The following is a 10,000-nucleotide window of genomic DNA, read 5'->3' on the forward strand; positions in this document are numbered from 1 at the left end:
AGAGGGGTGAAGGGAAGGGAGGAGAGGATGAAGGAGGGTGAAGGAAGGGAGGAGGAGGGAAGGGAAGAGAGGGATGAAGGAGAGGGATGAAGGGAGGGGTGAGAATGGGAAGGGAGGGAGAGGGATGAAGGGAGGGGAGAGGGAGGGGTGAAGGGAAGGGAGGAGAGGGATGAAGGGAGGAGAGGGGTGAAGGGAGGGAGGAGAGGGATTGAGGGAAGGGAAGAGAGGGGTGAAGGAAGGGAGGAGAGGGATGAAGGGAGGAGAGGGTTGGAGGAATGGGAGGAGAGGGATGAAGGGAAGGGAGGAGAGGGATGGAGGGAAGGGAAGAGAGGGGGTGAGAAGGAAGGAGGAGGGATGAAGGGAGGAGAGGGTGAAGGAAGGGAGGAGAGGGATGAAGGGAGGAGAGGGGTGAAGGGAAGGGAGGAGAGGGATGAAGGGAGGAGAGGGGTGAAGGGAAGGGAGGAGAGGGATGGAGGGAAGGGAAGAGAGGGGTGAAGGGAAGGGAGGAGAGGGATGAAGGGAGGAGAGGGATGGAGGGAAGGGAGGAGAGGGATGAAGGGAAGAGAGGAGAGGGATGAAGGGAAGGGAGGAGAGGGATGAAGGGAAGAGAGGAGAGGGATGAAGGGAAGGGAGGAGAGTGATGGAGGGAAGGGAGGAGAGGGATGAAGGGAAGAGAGGAGAGTGATGAAGGGATGAGAGGGGTTGAGGGAAAGGAGGAGAAGGGTGAAAAAGTGTTTTCAACCAGAGTAGCATTATAGCTACAGCTAGTGACTGACAGTCTCTCTGCTAGATGGCTCCCTGGACAAAGAGGAAGTGGGTGATGGAGGGAACATAAAGGAGGATGAGAGGAGAAGGGGTGGCAGATACAAACACACTTCTCTCTACACCTGTTGTTCGGATACAAGGTCGACCTCACCCCGTTCAGAAAAAGCATACACCAAGCTTTCTCTCTCACATTCAAACTGTGTGTTATTGTTGAATCAGTGATTTCCTTTAGTCATGTCCCAGGGTTGATATTAGGATGGCTTGAGAGAGGGCATGAAGATTAAACCAGGGTATTGACACTAAAATGGCCCTTACTGTTCACTGAGACAGGGGGAGAATAGTGATTTAACTGTGGATGGCGCTGTGATCCAGGTCTGTGAGAAGTGTGGGTGTGTGGGTGTGTGTGTGCATGCGTGCGCACATGCATCTGTGTGTGTGTGTGTGTGTGTGTGTGTGTGTGTGTGTGTGTGTGTGTGTGTGTGTGTGTGTGTGTGTGTGTGTGTGTGTGTGTGTGTGTGTGTGTGTGTGTGTGTGTGTGTGTGTGTGTGTGTGTGTGTGTGTGTGTGCGCAAGTCTAAATATAACCACTAGTCTGTTGTGGGTGTGCATGAGAACAGAGTGCTGTTCATAAATTATTAGTCATTATGTGTTATAACGATGTACCGTACACGTTCATGCGGATGGATAAAGACACACGCGCGCACACATGCTTGTGTGTCTATAATCACCCTCCAGGCCGACAAGGATCCAGAGCAGATGGAGTGAGAGGGACAGGGAGTATCCCAGGAGAGTGTCTGTCTGCACACCTTAATTACACACACACATACACACACAAAAACACTTCCCGTAGACACACAGATAAACCCTCTCTCTCTCTCTCTGTCTCTCACTCACACACACACACACACACACACACACACACACACACACACACACACACACACACACACACACACACACACACACACACACACACACACACACACACACACACACACACACACACACACACACACACACACACACACTATCCTGGTGACTTGATGAAGGAATGGAGACAGTACTTACACTGAAGGACAGAGAAGTACACATGCTTATTTTCGAATGAAAGACATTGCCACCCAGTCATTAAAACATCTCACTCAGATCTGTGTTTGCATCCAAAATGGCACCCTATTCCCTATTTAATGTAGTGCTTTTGACCAGGGTCCATAGGGTAGGCCCAGTATATAGGGAATAGGGTATAATTTGGGACTCTGTGAGAACACTTCTGAATATCTTTAAACACCACTCTGAGAGACCACACAGGTCTTCCCTGTGCTTAGCTTACTGTATGTATCCCAAATGCCATCCTATTCCCTTTAGAGTGCACTACTGGTCAAAAGTTGTGCACTTTAAAGGGAACTGGGTGCCATTTGGGACTCATTCACATTCATCAGATGCTTGGATAATACAGTCATTTCATCCTGTTTAAACAGGCTTCATTTGGAGATGTGTATCATAACATCTCTGCAGACTGAGATGAAGTGCTTCTTCAAATTAAACTCAAACATGAAGATGCGTAATGTAACAGGTTGGTTGCTCTTAGATTTCAGAGAGGTTTGAGGTTTTGGTATTGAGTCTGATTGATTTGTAGATTCTAACAAAAATCGATGCTCATAAAGTCTAAAAAAGCTCTATAATGGTGTTTGCCACTGTGAAGAGACTGATAGGAAGTGAAAGAGAAGGGAGTTATGAGGGTAAGGAAGGAAGAGGAGTCATTTACACTTTGAAATGTCAGATAAAAATATATATCATTCCCCTACCCAAATGTCCATTATTATAATCCACACAATAATTCACATTTCCGGTTGCTCAAAGATGATTTTCTTGTAGTGAGAAACTGGTCAAATTACGATCCTACATCTGTACTAAGGTGCTATCCAGAGCCAAAAAGGGTTCTTCGCTGTCCCATTTGGTTCCAAGTAAAACTGGTTTCAGTTCCATGAAGAACCTTTTCTGCATGGAACCCAGAAGGGTTCAAACTGGAACCAAAAAAGGCTTTTACCTGGAACCAAAAAGGGAAAGAAGAACCCATTTGGAACCCTTTTTTTCTAAAAGTGTATATTCCTACCGATACAGGTACTGTACACTTGACATTGGGTAATTATAGTATGCTTCCAACTAGGGAGGTGTGGGGGAGGGTGGGTGTTTGTGTTAGTATGTGTGCCCTCACTTAAGTGCACAGCACAAGTATGGGTGTTGTTTGTGTACTGTAGAGAGAGAGTGAGAGAGAGAGGACCACATATAAATGGAACACATATATTCATTTCTTAGTCTAGGTACAGCCTTCCATTAAGTCACACCAAGTTGAGGACTAAGCGGTTTAACACAGTACACAGCACGGAAGACAGTTGAAGGAAATGACATTACCGTCTTGATCGTTTTGACATAACTTCAATAGAAGCTTGTTTAATTCAAAAGCAATTTACAGTGAACACATTTATTCAGAATATGTTGACCATGTGGGAGTCAAACCAAGAAAGGCTTTGATGCATGTTCCATTAACGTAGCCATCAGAACTACGTAATAATTACATTTTTACCACGCATTAGGTATTTGTGTGTGTTGATGATTAGAGGAGGGGTCCATGGATCTACAGACATTGATCATATCTTCTCTCCCCCTGCCCATCACCCCTCCTCCCTCAGAGGAAAAGAGTACGGTACTCTGAGCTGGACTTTGAGGTAAGATCCCCCCCTTCACCCTCCCCTCAGCCTGTCTCTGCTTCTGTCTGCTTCAGCCAGGTTGAGTGACGCGTAGAGGAGCCAATGGCATCGCTAAGCCCCTTACCTTTGCGCCTGTGTCTCCCTTGCATTTGACTTGGTACAGTCCAACCCATGTATAGTGTGCCAGTTTCTACAACAAGGATCTAGGGCACCCCCTGTAACTAGATGGATTTGGTTTTGACTGATTTTACCTTGATTGGACAAATTATTTATATCTTGTACAGACAAAAAATCATTTTATTGAACTTTTTTCAATCTGAGTCAGTCAACCATTTCAATCAGAATGGAAAAAGCACAATGGGGTGCCAGGGCCTGGTTGAAGGAACAATGGGGTGCCAGGGCCTGGTTGAAGGAACAATGGGGTGCCAGGGCCTGGTTGAAGGAACAATGGGGTGCCAGGGCCTGGTTGAAGGAACAATGGGGTGCCAGGGCCTGGTTGAAGGAACAATGGGGTGCCAGGGCCTGGTTGAAGGAACAATGGTGCAGTAGGAAGCTTTGAGTGGATGAATTACTGAATGAAAATGTGATTGACGGTGAGTTGGTGTTTTTGAAAGTTTGGTAGTAGATGTGTGTTTTGCGGGTAATTACACGTGTGTGCGTGTTTGTGTGTGGGTTGGAGCGCAATAGTCGCTCCATGTAATGAACAAGCCCTGGGAATCTTGCAAATCTCCAGTCTCAAACAGCCCCGAAAAACTAAACTAAATCCCTTTGCTTCACCTCCTTAAGTGAACATTGGCTTTCCTCCTTCCCTTATCCTTGTAAAGACTGGAGACTTGCTTTCCACTGTGGACTGTTGCACAACTAACAGGCTAACAAGCACTAGCGCTTAGCTACAGTATGATAACCTGGAGTAGGATGATGTTGCCTAAGGGCAACTATTACCCAGAGCTTGTAACCCTTCCTGACTGGCGTAGTCTGCGAAACTGCATGATATTTTCTGTAAAATGGCTGGATTCCTGTGTCTCTACAGAGTAAGTGTCTCTGAGAGAGAAAGATTCAAGGTAGAGTCAGAGTTCAGAAATACAAATAAAGAAAAGAGCAGTGCTGACAGAGGAAGAGAGAGAGATTTGAAGTGCAGAAGAGGTGAACTTTAAAGGAAGTAGGCCCACATGTAAATTAAGTGATTTATAAAGGCCGACTCAGAGAGGGAGAACTGACAGACAAGGAGAGAGAGAGAAGAGAGTGCAGACTCTGTGGTAATCAGTGGCAACAGTCGCAGCCGGCCTTGGCCAGAGTGTCTGAGTGTGTGAGGATCGCCGTCTGGCCCCTGTGTCTCTCTTGGCCCTCGAGCTGCTACGCCGATTAGCCGCCGCCATGCTGCTAAAGTGCTAGACATTAGCGAAAAGAACAAGTCGCTGTGACAAGGTCTCTCTCCTGTCAGGGACTTCCACTTGTAATAGGATGTAGTTGCTATTAGATGCTGGGTTACAGTTAGTTAAAATTTGATTTGAGTTGAGTCTTTACCAGTTTAAATGGTGAGGGTGAAGATTTGGGGAGGGTAAGCTGATCCTAAATCTGTGTTTACAGGGAATTTTTACTCAGTTCCATATCACTGTAGGCTAGTTGCTAACTAGCTAATGCTTCCTCGCTAACTAGCTACCGCTAACATTAACGCGGCCTGCTTGGCTCTCATATCCATTCAGAGCAAACTCAGATACATCTCACAGCACAGGCAGCATCAAATCCTAAAAGCGAGACAGGGAGATGTTAGAGAGAAGATGAGAGGACTCTATCTATCCATCCCTCTCTTCCCCTCCTCCCCCTCGCTGCGGCTGGCATCAAACTGTCCCTTGGCCTCTTCCGCTTCTTCGGCATCTCTTCCCTCAAACCGCCTTATCTATCCATCCCTCTCTTCCCCTCCTCCCCCTCGCCGCAGCTGGCATCTCTTCCCTCAAACCGCCCTATCTATCCATCCCTCTCTTCCCCTCCTTCCCCTCGCCGCAGCTGGCATCTCTTCCCTCAAACCGCCCTATCTATCCATCCCTCTCTTCCCCTCCTCCCCCTCGCCGCAGCTGGCATCTCTTCCCTCAAACCGCCTTATCTATCCATCCCTCTCTTCCCCTCCTCCCCCTCGCCGCGGCTGGCATCTTTTCCCCTCCTCCCCCTCGCCGTGGCTGGCATCTCTTCCCCTCCTCCCCCTCACCGTGGCTGGCATCTCTTCCCCTCCTCCCCCTCGCCGTGGCTGGCATCTCTTCCCCTCCTCCCCCTCGCCGCGGCTGGCATCTCTTCCCCTCCTCCCCCTCGCCGTGGCTGGCATCTCTTCCCCTCCTCCCCCTCGCCTCGGCTGGCATCTCTTCCCCTCCTCCCCCTCGCCGTGGCTGGCATCTCTTCCCCTCCTCCCCCTCGCCGCGGCTGGCATCTCTTCCCTCAAACCGCCCTATCTATCCATCCCTCTCTTCCCCTCCTCCCCCTCGCCGCGGCTGGCATCTCTTCCCCTCCTCCCCCTCGCCGCGGCTGGCATCTCTTCCCCTCCTCCCCCTCGCCGCGGCTGGCATCTCTTCCCCTCCTCCCCCTCGCCGCGGCTGGCATCTCTTCCCCTTCTCCCCCTCGCCGCGGCTGGCATCTCTTCCCCTCCTCCCCCTCGCCGCGGCTGGCATCTCTTCCCCTCCTCCCCCTCGCCGCGGCTGGCATCTCTTCCCCTCCTCCCCCCTCCCCATCTCTTCCCTCCTCCCCCTCGCCGGCTGGCATCTCTTCCTCCTCCCCCTCCCCGGCTGGCATCTCTTCCCGTCCTCCCCTCGCCGCGGCTGGCATCTCTTCCCCTCCTCCCCCTCGCCGCGGCTGGCATCTCTTCCCCTCCTCCCCCTCGCCGCGGCTGGCATCTCTTCCCCTCCTCCCCCTCGCCGCGGCTGGCATCTCTTCCCCTCTCCCCCTCGCCGCGGCTGGCATCTCTTCCCCTCCTCCCCCCTCGCCGCGGCTGGCATCTCTTCCCCTTCCCCCCTCCTGGCATCTCCCCCTCCTCCCCCTCGCCGGCTGGCATCTCTTCCCCTTCTCCCCTCGCCGCGGCTGGCATCTCTTCCCCTTCTCCCCCTCCCCGGCTGGCATCTCTTCCCCTTCTCCCCCTCGCGGGCTGGCATCTCTTCCCCTCCTCCCCCTCGCCGCGGCTGGCATCTCTTCCTTCTCCCCCTCGCCGCGGCTGGCATCTCTTCCCCTTCTCCCCCTCGCCGCGGCTGGCATCTCTTCCCCTTCTCCCCCTCGCCGCGGCTGGCATCTCTTCCCCTCCTCCCCCTCGCCGCGGCTGGCATCTCTTCCCCTTCTCCCCCTCGCCGCGGCTGGCATCTCTCTCTTCCCCTTCTCCCCCTGCGGCTGGCATCTCTTCCCCTCCTCCCCTCGCGGGCTGGCATCTCTTCCCCTCCTCCCCCTCGCCGCGGCTGGCATCTCTTCCCCTCCCCCCTCGCCGCGGCTGGCATCTCTTCCCCTCCTCCCCTCGCCGCGGCTGGCATCTCTTCCTCCTCCCCCTCGCCGCGCTGGCATCTCTTCCCCCCTCCTCCCCTCCCATGGCTGGCATCTCTTCCCTCCCCCCCTCGCCGCGGCTGGCATCTCTTCCCCTTCTCCCCCTCGCCGCGGCTGGCATCTCTTCCCCTCCTCCCCCTCGCCGCGGCTGGCATCTCTTCCCCTCCTCCCCCTCGCCGCGGCTGGCATCTCTTCCCCTCCTCCCCCTCGCCGCGGCTGGCATCTCTTCCCCTCCTCCCCCTCGCCGCGGCTGGCATCTCTTCCCCTCCTCCCCCTCGCCGCGGCTGGCATCTCTTCCCCTTCTCCCCCTCGCCGCGGCTGGCATCTCTTCCCCTTCTCCCCCTCGCCGCGGCTGGCATCTCTTCCCCTCCTCCCCCTCGCCGTGGCTGGCATCTCTTCCCCTTCTCCCCCTCGCCGCGGCTGGCATCTCTTCCCCTTCTCCCCCTCGCCGCGGCTGGCATCAAACCGTTCTATCTATCCGTGTCTCTTCAGCTATTATTTTCTTATTCTGTTCATTTTTTGTTGTACCTTCCTCTCCCTTCCAGAAAGTGATGCACACTCGCAAAAGACACTCTGAGCTGTACCATGAGCTCAACCACTCCACCACCAAGTTCCACACCATAGACAGGTATAACAGGGACCCCGCCATGTCCACCTTCAAGGTAAGAGCCCAACCATACGGGGCGAGTGGGAAACGGAAGCTAGCTTCCCCGTACCTCAGACCCCTGCAACCCCCCACGCCACACCCTGATCCCACACACACACACACACACACACTGAGCTCATTACCACCTCTCGTCGTCACCTGTGAAATAGTATCATTAATAAGCGGATCTAGCATCTTCACAGCGATGTGTGAGTGTGTTTGTTGTCACCTAGTGTGGTAATGTTAGTACTGAGCATCCTCCCCCTCTCACACACACACACCTTTTAGTTAGAGAACATACTAAGGGCTCAATCCAAAGTTAACATCTACACTTCTATCTCAATCTTGTTTGCAGTGACAATGATGTAACAGTGATATTAACACTGCACAGAATGTAGTGACCAGTAGAAAAATTATCTTAAATTCACTGGATCACATATCCATTCCAGTGCACAACTCTTCGGTTTTCAAATGCAATTTAATTATGTAACTTAAATGTATTATAAACTTGTTTGTTAAACTTGAACCAGAGCTAACCATGACTAAAGCTATTCTTTTATTTCTTTGTTTTTGTGGTTTTGAATGTTCAAATGCCTTAACATTTTTAACAATGCACTGTTTTATTGGGCTGGAGAGCAACATAACTACCTCATAAACATTTCATAACCTTTTTATTCCAAGCATAATAAGAGCTAAGGGATGTGCAATGTCACCTTTTATCTGCCTGTGTGTGTGTCTACGTGCATTTGTGCGTGTTTGTGTATTTGTCTGTGCACGTGTGTGTATGGCTATGTGTTTATAGATGCTTGAGTGTGTGTGTGTATGTGTGTGCGTGTCTACGTGTTTGTCTGTGTGTGCTTGAGTGTGCTTGTCTTTTTGTGTGGGTGTGTGTGTGAGAGTGTGTGTGAGTGTCTCAGTGTGTGTGTGCGTGTGCGTGTGTGTGTGTGTGTGTGTGTGTGTGTGTGTGTGTGTGTGTGTGTGTGTGTGTGTGTGTGTGTGTGTGTGTGTGTGTGTGTGTGTGTGTGTGTGTGTGTGTGTGTGTGTGTGTGTGTGTGTGTGTGTGTGTGTGTGTGTGTGTGTGTGTGTGTGTGTGTGAAATGCCGTCTGCGTATCGTTAATGCACCATTAGCACCAGACTAAGGAGTCCCTGCTTTCACTGACCTTCATAGAGCTTATTTCATCAAGATTTAAACACCACTCTGACACACACACACACACACACACACACACACACACAGACACACACCTCATCTCCAGGAGCTGCAGTACAGATACGGTACATCAAACAGTGATGAGTTATTCAGCCTTGATATCTGTACTTTCCCAGGGCACCTGTAGTCTGCTGGTTCACATCTCATGTACACTGGGAGCAGAGGAACAGAGGACACACACACACACACACACTGAGACACACACACACACTGAGACACACACACCCTGAGACACACACACACACACACCCTTACACTTCTCATATTTCCCAGGCCAGAGCAGCAGCCTCTGCTGTCGTTTCTCGTTTCCTCAACCTCTTGATGAAGTGTTCCAGGATCACCACCCAGTTCTCTCTTCAGTTATTACTGGGCAGCACAAAGGACCAATCACAGAATACTGAGCCAAGCATATGTTTGCCGGTTTACTAGTCATTTGATTCCTTTCAGAACAATTCTAGGCAAAGCATGTTGAGGAACTGACATACCGGATTTAAGCACTCAAATATGTACTTACATACAGTCATACTAACACATATATAAACTCAGCAAAAAAAGAAACGTCAATACATGACAAGATTCAACAACTGAGACATAAACTGAACAAGTTCCACAGACATGTGACTAACATAAATGGAATAATGTGTCACTGAACAATGGGGGGTCAAAATCAAAAGTGGCCACCAGCTGCATTAAGTACTGCAGTGCATCTCCTCCTCCTGGACTGCACCAGATTTGCGAGTTCTTGCTGTTAGATGTTACCCCACTCTTCCACACACATACACACACACACACACACACAGTCTTACTAACACACACACATACACATAGTCTTACTAACACACACACATACACACAGTCATACTAACACACACACACACACACACACACACACACACACACACACACAGTCTTACTAACACACACACACACACACATACAGTCTTACTAACACACACACACACAGTCTTACTAACACACACACATACACACAGTCTTACTAACACACACACATACACACAGTCATACTACACACACACACACACACACACACACACACACACACACACACACACACACACACACACACACACACACACACACACACAGTCATACTAACACACACACAGTCATACTAACACACATACACACACACATACACAC

General features: G+C 50.8%; 1 protein-coding gene across 9 annotated transcripts in view; it reads left to right on the forward strand.

Moving 5' to 3' along the window:
• adgrb2 (adhesion G protein-coupled receptor B2) overlaps positions 1-10,000 on the forward strand; it is a 551,118-nt gene that overhangs the window by 502,425 nt on the left and 38,693 nt on the right. For 7 of the 9 annotated variants that reach the window (XM_052472482.1, XM_052472484.1, XM_052472483.1 and 4 more), the window contains 2 exons: positions 3,455-3,490; positions 7,528-7,644. The exons of the other annotated variants lie outside the window; for them this stretch is intronic. In XM_052472482.1, the coding sequence (XP_052328442.1) occupies positions 3,455-3,490; positions 7,528-7,644 (153 nt within the window). The remainder of the gene's footprint in view (positions 1-3,454; positions 3,491-7,527; positions 7,645-10,000) is intronic. 9 annotated transcript variants of the gene reach the window in all.

Source organism: Oncorhynchus keta, chromosome 20 (genome assembly GCF_023373465.1).
Source record: "Oncorhynchus keta strain PuntledgeMale-10-30-2019 chromosome 20, Oket_V2, whole genome shotgun sequence".
In the NCBI taxonomy this organism is placed as follows: Eukaryota; Metazoa; Chordata; class Actinopteri; order Salmoniformes; family Salmonidae; genus Oncorhynchus; species Oncorhynchus keta.